Source organism: Primulina eburnea, chromosome 10 (assembly GCF_022965805.1).
Source record: "Primulina eburnea isolate SZY01 chromosome 10, ASM2296580v1, whole genome shotgun sequence".
In the NCBI taxonomy this organism is placed as follows: domain Eukaryota; kingdom Viridiplantae; phylum Streptophyta; class Magnoliopsida; order Lamiales; family Gesneriaceae; genus Primulina; species Primulina eburnea.
The window spans coordinates 31,924,778-31,942,847 of NC_133110.1; the positions used below are offsets into that span (position 1 = coordinate 31,924,778).

At 36.8% G+C, this 18,070-nt stretch overlaps 1 protein-coding gene across 1 annotated transcript; it reads right to left on the reverse strand.

Moving 5' to 3' along the window:
- Positions 1-17,200: 17,200 nt before the first annotated feature.
- LOC140802846 (uncharacterized) lies at positions 17,201-17,855 on the reverse strand. The gene is made up of 3 exons (XM_073158463.1): positions 17,548-17,855; positions 17,370-17,462; positions 17,201-17,327 (listed from the first exon to the last, which is right to left on the reverse strand). Exons 1-3 carry the CDS (start codon positions 17,853-17,855, stop codon positions 17,201-17,203), a joined length of 528 nt encoding a protein of 175 aa, XP_073014564.1.
- Between the last annotated feature and the right edge of the window lie 215 nt (positions 17,856-18,070).

Genomic DNA, 18,070 nt, shown 5'->3' on the forward strand with positions numbered 1-18,070 from the left:
TTGGCCCTGTACGACATCCTTCCTATCGGACAATCAGTTTCCTCCATCAATTCATCACTTGTTCTTTCCTCTGCCATCACACACTCTAGGGATTTGTTGCTCTCTCGACCTCTACTGCCTCACAGTTAGCCCGCTCAGTTTAAATCTTGGGCGCGGGTTGCCGAAGATTAGGTTGAATGAGTAAATCGCTTGGAACCTCACTTTGGGCGACAGTGGCGCCAACAAGGCTTAAGGGCACCGGTTATGATTTCTAATATGGAAATAAATAAACTGTCTGTTTTATTTGATTGCATTCTTAGGTTTTGATCACCTTCTTTCAATGTTTTCATCCTCCTCTTTGGTCCATTATCTATAACTTTGTTCCTGGGGTTACCTATAGAAGGGCCTGACTCCCCTTATTTTGTTGATGATCATCTTTCCCTACCTTGGCTCTCTCTCGTTACTGCTATCCTTCCTATCGGGCCGTGGTTAAAGAATGGCCTTCGCGTTTTGGTATTCCCTCTGTCGTGGAACACAACATGCTTATTTGAGTATTGGTCTGCCATTACATATTGTGCCCCTCGTCTGGCAAGCTATCCTCTGAATATCTGCCATTAGCTTGCTCTTTTATCAATGTTCGAGTGTATAACTTGGCGGCATGTTTTTGGGGTCTGTATATCATGGTTTGAATAAATATGTTTGTCATGACCCTATTTCCGAACAGGGGTAATATCGTGGTTTTTGCAAATATGGGCTTTTTCTAACTTTCCTGGCTTGATAGACTTATTTTCCAATCCTCTGACCATGTTGCATACTACTTCGCTGATGGAAAGCCATTTGACTCTTTCAGCCCCTGAGTTGACGAACTAATTGCAGCAACTGAAACTTGAATTACTCACCTAGTGTTTCTTGTCTAACACAGGCCTCTGGGTTGGTGTTTTTCCTGATTTTCATGGTCGCTCTCCTGACAAGGTTGCAGCTTTACTCTTGATTCAGTACATCCATCACAGATTGTTGGTATTGGATTGCTCTTATACTCATCTGCCATACATTGACAAATCAAGCTGATATTTTGAATTTTATAACCCCTCCTTGTATGCATATAAGTTCTGGCTTTCACCGGCAATCCCTCAAGCTACTCTGTCTTTTCCGATAGACTTGACACACACTGCCTCAGAAGTTGTGTCTAGGATATTCTTTAAGGCCACCGAGCAACTCCTCTTTACGTAGTCCCAGAGATATATTAGCCTGATTGTGCAACTGGACCACAAAATGGCTGAGCAACTGGACCACAAAATGTCTAGTGGAGGTCTTGATACCTTGATCTGATTCTATCAGTAGTCCGACACCCTGTATCTCTTCACATGCATTTATGTTTACACAGTTTATTTTTCACCAATATTAGCTATTTCAGTATCATTTTGGTGTTTCGACAGGTGCTCGCAAGCGAGATTTGATTTTAGATGAGGACACCCCTATTGTTTCCAAACTTTTAAAAATAGACACCCAAGGTAGTTTGAAACTTAAGCAGAGTTTGGTTATTGTGTCACCAAAACCACACTCCTCAGATGCGAAGGTTGTACCTAAATTTGCCCCGACAGAAAAACATGTACCTAGAATTTAGATTGTGGGTCGGCGATACCCTACTCTTCATTCGACTAGGGTGATTTCTCGTCCTAGCAACACTTTTGATGATCCAATTGTCCTTGGTGAAGATGATTCACCTCCCGGCCCCAAGCAACTGAGTTACAAGGATTCTAGTGCTTAAGACTCCGATAGTGACGAAACCCTTGAAGTTGATTCCAGCTCTGCTATACCAGGAGAGAGAGCCCCACAAGATGGAATTTCTAGTGTCAAACTTGATGATAATCCTTGTATTTTTTAGAACGAAAAAGCGATTTCTTAGCTGATTATGATGCATTTGTCTCACGTGTGTTTCCATCTACTACCTCGCTCAGCCCAGCTCCACCAAGTTCCCTACCTGCTGACGCTACTCATTTATTGGTAATTCCTTCCATCTGTCTCTTTTTCTTGGATATCTTTAAGCACTTGTCATGCCCAACTTTGACTTTGTTTATTCGACAGGATTTGAAATCTCGGAGGGCCCGACTCAATCTTATTGGCGAACTAGAGAACCAGATTGATATGGTTTCTCAGATAATGTTTCCTCTGTGACCTCCAATATTGAGAGGTGTGCACCATCTGTGGAGGCTCTTGCTAATGCCAAGATGGCAGTTTGAAACTTTCTCGACCTTGGGTTGCATCAGCTTGGGGAGTCTCGACGATTCGCAATGCTTTTATCATTCTCTATTTTCAAGACTTCTCCATAATTTGCTGCTTTGGGGTTTGATATACTTGAAGATCTATCGACCATATTCTCTCAGTAAGATGCAGCCTTTGCCACCAATGCATATATGATATCCCATCGCACATCTTTCCAGATTAAGCATGAAGAGAAAGAAGATCTAGACAGGCACGACAAGGTCATCCGTGAGCAAAATTGTCACGGTACCAGCCAGTTATGACGTGGATGAGTCTGAAGTTAAGAGACTGGAGGAGGAGATCCAGAGGCGCCGAGCCAGAATGGTTACCTTGCTGGATGATGCAGAAACCTTGGAGGTTACTATGCTGGACGACATGAAAAATTCACAGGTTATTAGTCAGCAACTTCTTGGCCTTAAGGGTGATTACAAAATTTGGACCACGAAACTTCATGAGGCTGAGAACGCCCAATCAGAGTGTCTGGTCGAGTGGGAACAACTTCGCGCTTTATTTACGTTAATCTTCCTTTGTTTAGTTGATTGGCATGCAATGATTTGAACAGTATTTTTTGTTTGGTCCAGGGGACTTGTTTTGTAGAAATTTAATGATGCGTTTCCTCTTTTGGAATTTTTGTTCTCGTGTATCCTCTTTTACTGGTTTCTCTTTTTTGTATACGTCGACATGTTTGTTCTTTGCAGGTAGCATGGGCCTGGGGGTTGTCACTGGTTGTCTTCGATCCCTTAGCAAACTTAACATCTAAGAATTGATGTCGGTTCGGATCATCTTGTAACGCAGGTAAGACTAAACCCATAAATGATCTTATATGTTGCATTTACTTGGGATAACTTCTTCACCACTAGGTATTCTTGCATTGCACTTCAGTCGGAGCCCTTTACAGCATACAAATCTATGGATTACACTTCAGTCGGACCCATTTCCCGCATACACGTCTACTTATTGCTCCTGCATTTGGTGACTTCGCTTTAAATTCAGTGAGTGCTAGTTTGAAATTTGCTTGCTGGATGTTGGTTGGGGAATGAAGGGAGACTAAATGTGATATTGGATGTTGGATGTATGTTGTTGGTTGGGTGTTGGTTGGGAAAGGAGTCTTCTGTTGGTTATTATACTCTGATCCAAATAGTCTCATTAATTTCACTAATTTTTCAGTAAAAAAATTAGTTGGCTTAAAAAACTCATCACTCTTGATTATTTACTCAATTTTCTCTCTAGCGAAAAGCAATGAACCTTATATGATAAAAGAGGCCTACTGGCCAACTTCATTCGATCATTTTATTTTTGAATTATAACAAACAAAAATTTACATTGGTGGCCCTAATGCCTACTTCAAATAGAATCTTACAACATGGAGCTAAACATATACAAAAATGGCTCATTAGCCTATTTATATACCAAAATCAACTTCTAGGTCCTTTTTTGGCTCGCATAACACTCTCATCCTATTCTGTTCTCTCTTTATTCTTTGATTTTTCTCGATGAGCTTAACTCCATGCTCTTTGTATTTCTTTCTTGTCATATTTTAGGTGGCCTAAAGGCTTACTTCATAGGTCTGTCACTGCACATGCAAACAACCAATTTATATAGTGGTTGTGGGGACCCGGACGCTAATCCATTCCTTAATCGTCTTTAGGAATATTTAATCATTCATAATAAACAGGGTCTAAAAATTTTTCTTTTAAAATGCAAAGCGGAAACGTAATGTAATTAAAATCAAATTACATGTTAAACATGAACATACAAATCTGATGTCATCTACAATAATCCAACTAGGTTCAACTACATGTCGGTGCTAAATCCTAAGTTGCTTCTGAAGCCCGGATCTCCACGCTATCTAATCCAGCCTCGTTCTCGTCTTGACCCCGCTCCTATCCCACCTGTTGCCATGCACACATACAGACAAGACAACAGCCGGATAACTCCGGTGAGAATTACATTCTCAGTATAAATCATGTATACATGCAATCATATAAACAATATAAAAGCATATAACGGATAGTTCTAACATGTATCAAATCAGAACATGAATCCATACAATCCTAAATCAAGTTCTAACTATGTACCTTAATCAGGAACATACTCAATATCAAGAATAACTCCTATTCTAAACTTGTGCCAATGTCAGGAACTTAATCAATATCAAAAATAACTTCTATTCTAAACATGTACCAAATATCAGGAACAAAATCAATCTCAAGAATAACTTCTATTCTAAACATGTACCAATCTCAGGAACATAATCAATAGTCAGAATAACTTCTACTCTAAACATGTACCAATGTCAGGAACATAATCAATATCAAGAATAATTCTTATTCCAGACATGTACCAATATCAGAAACATAATCAGTATTAATCAATACCACTCAATCTAGCTGTCACTCAGGCTAGTGACTCCACATTTTAGACTAGACTCAATCCTAGTCTAGGGATCCCGGTTTCCAGATGTGGTATTCTTATATCGAATTCCGTAAAGGATGGAACCATAATCTCTATTACTCGATATAACCAGTGCCCTGGTATTCCTATATCGAATTCCGTAATAGAAGAATTCCAATACCCTTTACTCGATATAACCAAATATGGCGTTCCTATATCGAATTCCGTAATAGATTCCATTACTCGATATAACCAAACATCCAGTGTCCTGACCTAACCGTCAAGGACTGTAGCTCTATCGCTAATATCCTATCTTGAGACATCGTGCAATGTGCCGTGGCGATACCACCACTATCCGGCACTTCTGTCACAAGATAACTCGTCTAATACCTGTCATCTAATATCAAGAGAACAAGTATATCAATCAACTTCATGCAAATATCAATGCAATAAGGTAAAGTATGTGATTTAGGGAAACTCGAGTCAAACCTCCCTCGAGTTGTGCAATCCCAACTCAACATTAATTTATACCTTTATCTTCTCGCTCAGAAGAAGAAGAAGTCCCGACTCTATCTCGGTCCATTCTCAATCTGGAAATGACAATATAAAACAGGCACAATATCAATATCAGTTCTGAACTCAAGACTGTCTCTTTAAATCTGAAACGATATATCGAGAATCATAATATCAATATTCCATTCTCCATTCAACTCTGAATCTGATTAATCTGAATTAACTCAAATCAGCGGCATAACGGCACAATCTCAGTATTCCCGTCAATACCATATCACCAGATATTAATTACAAATCATAACCCATATTCGATACGATTTGTAATCAGTCTATAATCCAAATCTATTCAATTTCGATTAATATAATCAGAAAATCATAGCAATTCCAGAATCAATCCGTTTTCTGATCTGACTTCGATTCTACGATGTCTAACATGTCCAGAACATCATATATGAATTATATCAAATTCTAACAACATCCTATTTTCAAATGATACCAAAACTCAATAAAACTTACGTTCAGTAGTAGTCCGTGTCGAGAGGAGTTCGGTACCGTGTCCGGATTTAAATTCTGATAGACGGATCTCGTAAAATCAAATTTCTAAGATATTCAAAGAAATTGGAGAAATTAAGCTATGGAGTCTCGGTTCCTTCCTTGAAAATGCTGAAATAAAATGAAGGAGTTTGTCATTTAAGTGCATGGCAAGACAAGTGGCAATTTCCCATTAATTGCACTTTAGCCCCTGAAGTCTTCACTATTTACAATTTGGTCCTCAAAACTCTTTTTAATTCAATTTCAATCCTAAATAATTGCAAACATCTTGGAATATAATTCAACACTCCAGAAGTTTCCAATTATATAGTCTCGGATTAAAATAATATCATCTTTATTATCTCGGGCCTTACATTTCTCCCTCTCTAAGATACGATTTCGTCCTCGAAATCACAATCAATCAATTCGTGGAATATAGATAATCATGTCATATCTCAAATCAGATATAAGAAGGAGATATACAAAACTGCAATAAACTCATATCCACGAAATCACTCGTGATAGAATCAACCTCAGAACAATGGCTATACAACATCCGTATATACCAATCACCAGTGCAACAGTTCCATAATAATTTAATATCATCATCTGTTACCAAATCTGTTAATCCCAGTCAAAGATATATTCAATCTTCGGTTTCAAATATCAACAGTCATCGTCCGACGTTGGCATATTAGTCTATGCATTCTGAGCTATCCTCATTTCTTCTGATTCAGTCTCCTTTTCCTTATCAGATTTCTGATCTTAACAAATCAGCCCTCAAGCATTACTGCAATATCATTCCCATACGAAGGAAAATAGCAGTTCTCACTGTACAATACCTTGACTAGAGCTATTTCGATACTCATCTAATAGCTATTATTTTACAATAATTCACAAGCGACAATGAATCATGTCAATTAGTGCTAAAATCCAGCACCACATGTCATGGATATCCTCCAGTACCTAGATAGTTCACTCCGACTATCTATCAATCTATAAATCATAGATGAACAATCATGCTGTACACTCAGCCAAAAGTACAAAATCAAACGAATATCACAGTCTGATAAAATCAACTTTGGCATTCAATACCATCTGACCCCCGTTTCTGACATACTTCTTAGTCGTCTAGTCATATTTGTACGTCATCCTGTACAATATAACATATGCAGATTTGACAATCGTTCAATCAGAACCACATCCTGGTACAGTCTTGGCAAGATTTCGGTAATTCCATCATCAGATCCATAGAAATGTACTCCCATTCCTATTTAAGAATCAATAATCGATATAACCAATCTCCTGGTTTCTATCTTCCTGTCTTCATCAGTCAACGATTTAGACATTTCAATATAAATTCTGACATAACTGATTTCATCTGTTTATATCAAAACTGTCCATTCGAATTATCACACATTTCCTGTTACCAGAACAGTACTGAATCTACTACTGTGTGCATCTGACAATACCTGCCATTCAAATCCGAATATCTGACACAAACAAATCAGCTAATCATATAAAATAAAATATTACCTACCTGGTATTCGGCTCTGACACACTGTTCTAACTATCAAAATCAAGTTCTGAACAGTCTGATTCAACTTCTGAACTGTTTTAATCTTCAAAATCAGTTCTGACTCGACTGAACTGTATATAACCTCAACGGTTCATAACAATCGATATTAAACACAGACTCAGAGTGATAATAATACCATATCAGATTCAGAATATCAGTACACAATGCTGATCTAATGACTGCATAAGACACAATCTCTGACATTTCTGACATCTCGGAAATTCTACCATATTCAATGTCATTCTCAGTCACTGATCCCTGTCTCAACAGTACTATAAATCAGTCAATATACTATCTTCAGATGTCATAGACTCTGAGTACAATCTGTCACAATCGAGATTCATATCCGAACAATTCTGTATACCACAATCACAGTTCCCAGAATATTCAATTCAATCATACGCTGCGAATATATCAAAAGGTCATAGATAAAACGAGCATAATGTCTTCAGAATATTGCTGAACACAGGATTTATCAATCCATCATTGGAACTGAAGTATTTTCCAAAGAAACATATATTCAAATGTAACTCTAACTCTCAGGCAATAAATCTTTCAACTGATATCTCAATTCTTTCAGTTCAATCAGTATCAGTCTATAAAAAATTCTAAAATGAAACCAATACCTGGAATCAAATCAAGGCTGAAATCACTCTTCCGGATACAGGACACCTGAAATCTCATCTGAAAGACTATAGCAAACTTCCTGCTATTAGTAAATCAATCCCTGGTAAGCTCAACTTCAGTCATCAACTGAATACATAAGGAATTACTCCATTCCTTTCGATAATCATCGAATCATAAACAATACAGATATCAAGGAATTCAAAATCAAGAATCCTTACCGTATATCATTTATTCCTTGGCCATTTCAGGTCCGAATCTTACCATCTCCTGGCAAGAATCTATCATAGCTATGTACTTGTTCAATATATCAATATCCATTATGCAGTCATCATCAGACAATACAAGTACAATCTAGTCTAATTCAATCTCATTTTCAACTTACTGCAGTATATCATATCCCACAGAATATCACTGATATCAAATTCTTTCTCCAAAAGGTAAAGAAGCAATACTACAGTAGATACAAAACCAACAGGTAAAGCATATATCAGTGCCACCCAATCAAGGATAATCATAATGATTGCATTAGTATATATCAATACATATGCATCATAATCATAAAGGAACAATACCTGCCACTATATCATCAAGTGTGTCCTGGGTCTGTTACTTGATCACCATATCCAGATGATCCAGCTCCCTGAAATCCTCGGGAACCTCTCAGTTCTAGTACTCCTTTGGGTGTAATCCACCAACTTCTGGCAGCTTCTCGTAACTGAGGGAATACCAGTTTAATTCTCTGTTCATCTGTACAATTAAGTAATTCGAACAGTATTTCTATGTCATCCAACCAGTTCTCATACTCTTCAGACGTCCCGATATCACTCAGAATCGGCGGCTGAAATAACTGAAATTCTTTCAATTTAATTTCCATCTGAATTTCTGATACATCTATCTGATCAGACGAAGTACTACCCCTTTCTGAAAATCTTCTACGAGGTATATCTGATGATCACAGGAATCAGTAATCACAAGAGATAATCAATCCCAATCCCTTTCTGATCAGCTTACCTTCTGATCAAGAATTGGTTCTGATTCATTTTCAAATCAGATATATTACCAAATCAATTCAGATATTCAGGTAACATACATTTAAACGCAATAAAACATGCTGGCATGCTAGCATACTCAATGTAAATCAACATAATACTATATCACATGCTAGCAATCAAAAGCAGGAAAGAAAACTCAGTCTACCCCGCTCACTCTTTTCTATCTCAGTGCTAAGGAACCTACAGTTCAAGGACCTACAGCTCTGATACCACCTGTTTTGGGGACCCAGACGCTAATCCATTCCTTAATCGTCTTTAGGAATATTTAATCATTCATAATAAACAGGGTCTAAAAATTTTTCTTTTAAAATGCAAAGCGGAAACGTAATGTAATTAAAATCAAATTACATGTTAAACATGAACATACAAATCTGATGTCATCTACAATAATCCAACTAGGTTCAACTACATGTCGGTGCTAAATCCTAAGTTGCTTCTGAAGCCCGGATCTCCACGCTATCTAATCCAGCCTCGTTCTCGTCTTGACCCCGCTCCTATCCCACCTGTTGCCATGCACACATACAGACAAGACAACAGCCGGATAACTCCGGTGAGAATTACATTCTTAGTATAAATCATGTATACATGCAATCATATAAACAATATAAAAGCATATAACGGATAGTTCTAACATGTATCAAATCAGAACATGAATCCATACAATCCTAAATCAAGTTCTAACTATGTACCTTAATCAGGAACATACTCAATATCAAGAATAACTCCTATTCTAAACTTGTGCCAATGTCAGGAACTTAATCAATATCAAAAATAACTTCTATTCTAAACATGTACCAAATATCAGGAACAAAATCAATCTCAAGAATAACTTCTATTCTAAACATGTACCAATCTCAGGAACATAATCAATAGTCAGAATAACTTCTACTCTAAACATATACCAATGTCAGGAACATAATCAATATCAAGAATAATTCTTATTCCAGACATGTACCAATATCAGAAACATAATCAGTATTAATCAATACCACTCAATCTAGCTGTCACTCAGGCTAGTGACTCCACATTTTAGACTAGACTCAATCCTAGTCTAGGGATCCCGGTTTCCAGATGTGGTATTCCTAATCGAATTCCGTAAAGGATGGAACCATAATCTCTATTACTCGATATAACCAGTGCCCTGGTATTCCTATATCGAATTCCGTAATAGAAGAATTCCAATACCCTTTACTCGATATAACCAAATATGGCGTTCCTATATCGAATTCCGTAATAGATTCCATTACTCGATATAACCAAACATCCAGTGTCCTGACCTAACCGTCAAGGACTGTAGCTCTATCGCTAATATCCTATCTTGAGACATCGTGCAATGTGCCGTGGCGATACCACCACTATCCGGCACTTCTGTCACAAGATAACTCGTCTAATACCTGTCATCTAATATCAAGAGAACAAGTATATCAATCAACTTCATGCAAATATCAATGCAATAAGGTAAAGTATGTGATTTAGGGAAACTCGAGTCAAACCTCCCTCGAGTTGTGCAATTCCAACTCAACATTAATTTATACCTTTATCTTCTCGCTCAGAAGAAGAAGAAGTCCCGACTCTATCTCGGTCCATTCTCAATCTGGAAATGACAATATAAAACAGGCACAATATCAATATCAGTTCTGAACTCAAGACTGTCTCTTTAAATCTGAAACGATATATCGAGAATCATAATATCAATATTCCATTCTCCATTCAACTTTGAATCTGATTAATCTGAATTAACTCAAATCAGCGGCATAACGGCACAATCTCAGTATTCCCGTCAATACCATATCACCAGATATTAATTACAAATCATAACCCATATTCGATACGATTTGTAATCAGTCTATAATCCAAATCTATTCAATTTCGATTAATATAATCAGAAAATCATAGCAATTACAGAATCAATCCGTTTTCTGATCTGACTTCGATTCTACGATGTCTAACATGTCCAGAACATCATATATGAATTATATCAAATTCTAACAACATCCTATTTTCAAATGATACCAAAACTCAATAAAACTTACGTCCAGTAGTAGTCCGTGTCGAGAGGAGTTCGGTACCGTGTCCGGATTTAAATTCTGATAGACGGATCTCGTAAAATCAAATTTCTAAGATATTCAAAGAAATTGGAGAAATTAAGCCATGGAGTCTCGGTTCCTTCCTTGAAAATGCTGAAATAAAATGAAGGAGTTTGTCATTTAAGTGCATGGCAAGACAAGTGGCAATTTCCCATTAATTGCACTTTAGCCCCTGAAGTCTTCACTATTTACAATTTGGTCCTCAAAACTCTTTTTAATTCAATTTCAATCCTAAATAATTGCAAACATCTTGGAATATAATTCAACACTCCAGAAGTTTCCAATTATATACTCTCGGATTAAAATAATATCATCTTTATTATCTCGGGCCTTACATTTCTCCCTCTCTAAGATACGATTTCGTCCTCGAAATCACAATCAATCAATTCGTGGAATATAGATAATCATGTCATATCTCAAATCAGATATAAGAAGGAGATATACAAAACTGCAATAAACTCATATCCACGAAATCACTCGTGATAGAATCAACCTCAGAACAATGGCTATACAACATCCGTATATACCAATCACCAGTGCAACAGTTCCATAATAATTTAATATCATCATCTGTTACCAAATCTGTTAATCCCAGTCAAAGATATATTCAATCTTCGGTTTCAAATATCAACAGTCATCGTCCGACGTTGGCATATTAGTCTATGCATTCTGAGCTATCCTCATTTCTTCTGATTCAGTCTCCTTTTCCTTATCAGATTTTTGATCTTAACAAATCAGCCCTCAAGCATTACTGCAATATCATTCCCATACGAAGGAAAATAGCAGTTCTCACTGTACAATACCTTGACTAGAGCTATTTCGATACTCATCTAATAGCTATTATTTTACAATAATTCACAAGCGACAATGAATCATGTCAATTAGTGCTAAAATCCAGCACCACATGTCATGGATATCCTCCAGTACCTAGATAGTTCACTCCGACTATCTATCAATCTATAAATCATAGATGAACAATCATGCTGTACACTCAGCCAAAAGTACAAAATCAAACGAATATCACAGTCTGATAAAATCAACTTTGGCATTCAATACCATCTGACCCCCGTTTCTGACATACTTCTTAGTCGTCTAGTCATATTTGTACGTCATCCTGTACAATATAACATATGCAGATTTGACAATCGTTCAATCAGAACCACATCCTGGTACAGTCTTGGCAAGATTTCGGTAATTCCATCATCAGATCCATAGAAATGTACTCCCATTCCTATTTAAGAATCAATAATCGATATAACCAATCTCCTGGTTTCTATCTTCCTGTCTTCATCAGTCAACGATTTAGACATTTCAATATAAATTCTGACATAACTGATTTCATCTGTTTATATCAAAACTGTCCATTCGAATTATCACACATTTCCTGTTACCAGAACAGTACTGAATCTACTACTGTGTGCATCTGACAATACCTGCCATTCAAATCCGAATATCTGACACAAACAAATCAGCTAATCATATAAAATAAAATATTACCTACCTGGTATTCGGCTCTGACACACTGTTCTAACTATCAAAATCAAGTTCTGAACAGTCTGATTCAACTTCTGAACTGTTTTAATCTTCAAAATCAGTTCTGACTCGACTGAACTGTATATAACCTCAACGGTTCATAACAATCGATATTAAACACAGACTCAGAGTGATAATAATACCATATCAGATTCAGAATATCAGTACACAATGCTGATCTAATGACTGCATAAGACACAATCTCTGACATTTCTGACATCTCGGAAATTCTACCATATTCAATGTCATTCTCAGTCACTGATCCCTGTCTCAACAGTACTATAAATCAGTCAATATACTATCTTCAGATGTCATAGACTCTGAGTACAATCTGTCACAATCGAGATTCATATCCGAACAATTCTGTATACCACAATCACAGTTCCCAGAATATTCAATTCAATCATACGCTGCGAATATATCAAAAGGTCATAGATAAAACGAGCATAATGTCTTCAGAATATTGCTGAACACAGGATTTATCAATCCATCATTGGAACTGAAGTATTTTCCAAAGAAACATATATTCAAATGTAACTCTAACTCTCAGGCAATAAATCTTTCAACTGATATCTCAATTCTTTCAGTTCAATCAGTATCAGTCTATAAAAAATTCTAAAATGAAACCAATACCTGGAATCAAATCAAGGCTGAAATCACTCTTCCGGATACAGGACAACCTGAAATCTCATCTGAAAGACTATAGCAAACTTCCTGCTATTAGTAAATCAATCCCTGGTAAGCTCAACTTCAGTCATCAACTGAATACATAAGGAATTACTCCATTCCTTTCGATAATCATCGAATCATAAACAATACAGATATCAAGGAATTCAAAATCAAGAATCCTTACCGTATATCATTTATTCCTTGGCCATTTCAGGTCCGAATCTTACCATCTCCTGGCAAGAATCTATCATAGCTATGTACTTGTTCAATATATCAATATCCATTATGCAGTCATCATCAGACAATACAAGTACAATCTAGTCTAATTCAATCTCATTTTCAACTTACTGCAGTATATCATATCCCACAGAATATCACTGATATCAAATTCTTTCTCCAAAAGGTAAAGAAGCAATACTACAGTAGATACAAAACCAACAGGTAAAGCATATATCAGTGCCACCCAATCAAGGATAATCATAATGATTGCATTAGTATATATCAATACATATGCATCATAATCATAAAGGAACAATACCTGCCACTATATCATCAAGTGTGTCCTGGGTCTGTTACTTGATCACCATATCCAGATGATCCAGCTCCCTGAAATCCTCGGGAACCTCTCAGTTCTAGTACTCCTTTGGGTGTAATCCACCAACTTCTGGCAGCTTCTCGTAACTGAGGGAATACCAGTTTAATTCTCTGTTCATCTGTACAATTAAGTAATTCGAACAGTATTTCTATGTCATCCAACCAGTTCTCATACTCTTCAGACGTCCCGATATCACTCAGAATCGGCGGCTGAAATAACTGAAATTCTTTCAATTTAATTTCCATCTGAATTTCTGATACATCTATCTGATCAGACGAAGTACTACCCCTTTCTGAAAATCTTCTACGAGGTATATCTGATGATCACAGGAATCAGTAATCACAAGAGATAATCAATCCCAATCCCTTTCTGATCAGCTTACCTTCTGATCAAGAATTGGTTCTGATTCATTTTCAAATCAGATATATTACCAAATCAATTCAGATATTCAGGTAACATACATTTAAACGCAATAAAACATGCTGGCATGCTAGCATACTCAATGTAAATCAACATAATACTATATCACATGCTAGCAATCAAAAGCAGGAAAGAAAACTCAGTCTACCCCGCTCACTCTTTTCTATCTCAGTGCTAAGGAACCTACAGTTCAAGGACCTACAGCTCTGATACCACCTGTTTTGGGGACCCGGACGCTAATCCATTCCTTAATCGTCTTTAGGAATATTTAATCATTCATAATAAACAGGGTCTAAAAATTTTTCTTTTAAAATGCAAAGCGGAAACGTAATGTAATTAAAATCAAATTACATGTTAAACATGAACATACAAATCTGATGTCATCTACAATAATCCAACTAGGTTCAACTACATGTCGGTGCTAAATCCTAAGTTGCTTCTGAAGCCCGGATCTCCACGCTATCTAATCCAGCCTCGTTCTCGTCTTGACCCCGCTCCTATCCCACCTGTTGCCATGCACACATACAGACAAGACAACAGCCGGATAACTCCGGTGAGAATTACATTCTCAGTATAAATCATGTATACATGCAATCATATAAACAATATAAAAGCATATAACGGATAGTTCTAACATGTATCAAATCAGAACATGAATCCATACAATCCTAAATCAAGTTCTAACTATGTACCTTAATCAGGAACATACTCAATATCAAGAATAACTCCTATTCTAAACTTGTGCCAATGTCAGGAACTTAATCAATATCAAAAATAACTTCTATTCTAAACATGTACCAAATATCAGGAACAAAATCAATCTCAAGAATAACTTCTATTCTAAACATGTACCAATCTCAGGAACATAATCAATAGTCAGAATAACTTCTACTCTAAACATGTACCAATGTCAGGAACATAATCAATATCAAGAATAATTCTTATTCCAGACATGTACCAATATCAGAAACATAATCAGTATTAATCAATACCACTCAATCTAGCTGTCACTCAGGCTAGTGACTCCACATTTTAGACTAGACTCAATCCTAGTCTAGGGATCCCGGTTTCCAGATGTGGTATTCCTATATCGAATTCCGTAAAGGATGGAACCATAATCTCTATTACTCGATATAACCAGTGCCCTGGTATTCCTATATCGAATTCCGTAATAGAAGAATTCCAATACCCTTTACTCGATATAACCAAATATGGCGTTCCTATATCGAATTCCGTAATAGATTCCATTACTCGATATAACCAAACATCCAGTGTCCTGACCTAACCGTCAAGGACTGTAGCTCTATCGCTAATATCCTATCTTGAGACATCGTGCAATGTGCCGTGGCGATACCACCACTATCCGGCACTTCTGTCACAAGATAACTCGTCTAATACCTGTCATCTAACATCAAGAGAACAAGTATATCAATCAACTTCATGCAAATATCAATGCAATAAGGTAAAGTATGTGATTTAGGGAAACTCGAGTCAAACCTCCCTCGAGTTGTGCAATCCCAACTCAACATTAATTTATACCTTTATCTTCTCGCTCAGAAGAAGAAGAAGTCCCGACTCTATCTCGGTCCATTCTCAATCTGGAAATGACAATATAAAACAGGCACAATATCAATATCAGTTCTGAACTCAAGACTGTCTCTTTAAATCTGAAACGATATATCGAGAATCATAATATCAATATTCCATTCTCCATTCAACTTTGAATCTGATTAATCTGAATTAACTCAAATCAGCGGCATAACGGCACAATCTCAGTATTCCCGTCAATACCATATCACCAGATATTAATTACAAATCATAACCCATATTCGATACGATTTGTAATCAGTCTATAATCCAAATCTATTCAATTTCGATTAATATAATCAGAAAATCATAGCAATTACAGAATCAATCCGTTTTCTGATCTGACTTCGATTCTACGATGTCTAACATGTCCAGAACATCTTATATGAATTATATCAAATTCTAACAACATCATATTTTCAAATGATACCAAAACTCAATAAAACTTACGTCCAGTAGTAGTCCGTGTCGAGAGGAGTTCGGTACCGTGTCCGGATTTAAATTCTGATAGACTGATCTCGTAAAATCAAATTTCTAAGATATTCAAAGAAATTGGAGAAATTAAGCTATGGAGTCTCGGTTCCTTCCTTGAAAATGCTGAAATAAAATGAAGGAGTTTGTCATTTAAGTGCATGGCAAGACAAGTGGCAATTTCCCATTAATTGCACTTTAGCCCCTGAAGTCTTCACTATTTACAATTTGGTCCTCAAAACTCTTTTTAATTCAATTTCAATCCTAAATAATTGCAAACATCTTGGAATATAATTCAACACTCCAAAAATTTCCAATTATATATTCTCGGATTAAAATAATATCATCTTTATTATCTCGGGCCTTACAGTGGTTGTACTCCTTAACTTATCAATGATTTCTCATAATATAAGAGCAATAGAGACATCACCAGAATGCATGTATATAAGTGGCCATAAGTCCGACTCCCTTCATATTTAATTTCATTTCAAGTAGCCCGAAAACTACTGTGAACTCAAATTATCATTACTAAAAAAAAATCCGGTCTTTGAAAGTGGCTATAGAATCCACTTGGTTCTCCATATTTCATAATATGCATGCAGTACATAAAACAAAGATATTCCAAAGCCAAAGGCCAACTCTCCATTGAATATCAGCCTCTCTGTTTGCTTTACTCACTCGCTTTTTCTATTTCTTCCCTCATACTTGGACAGTACGGCTTTATATATTTGCCTTTTATGCATCTTTTTTTTGGTTGGTCATCTAAACTTGATAGCCAATATGCATTTTCTTCTAGGATCTTGTTCACATTAAATAGCCCTTCCCAATTTGGGCACCATTTGCCTAAGTCTCTGTCCTTTGTCCCCAGGGACATTATGGTTTTCCACACAATATCGCATTCCTAGAAGCTTTTCTTGTTGATTCTTTTGTTGTAGATCCTTGCCACTTTCCGCTTTTGTAACAACAAAGCGTTATATGCCTGAATTCTCAATTCATCAACTTCTTCTAACTCCATAATCATTACCTCACTGTAATGTTCATGAGAGACATCGTTCTACTTTGCCACTCACATTGATGGCACCATAGTCTCTAATGGCAGTACTACATCATGGCCGAAGGTGAGGGAAAATGAACTTACCCCAATTGCAGCCCTTTCAGATGCCCTATATGCCCATAATGTTTCTGACAGTAGCCTTGGTCAATCCTGAGATTTTCCTCCATCATCTTCTATAGAATCCTTATTAACACCTTGTTTGATGCTTCGGCTTGCCAGTTGAATTGTGGGTAATGAGGAATGAGTTTATCAATTTGATTTCATAATCTTCTGCGAATTCCCTCATATATGAACCTGTGAACATAGTTCCTTGATATTTGGTTAGTGACTCTGGAATTCCAAATCTATTAATGATATTTTCTTTCACAAAGTTAATGACATCCCCTTGTTCTGCTCTCTTCAAAGGCACTGCTTCTACCCATTTGGTGAAAAACATTGTAGCCACAAGGATAAACGAGTGGCCTTTAGATGATGCTAGGTAAATTTTCCCTATTAAGTCCATGGCCCAGACCTTGAATGGCCATGGTTTGACAACACTGTGTAGCTCATCCACCAAATTTCTTTAAATGTTTCTATGCCTCTGACATGGTTGGCATCCCTTAGCATATTTTATGCAATCTTTAAGAATGGATTGCCAATAGTAGAATAACTTCTTATCAACCATCTCATCTTCACTCCAGATTGATGCGCTTCGCACACTCCCTCGTGAACTTTCTT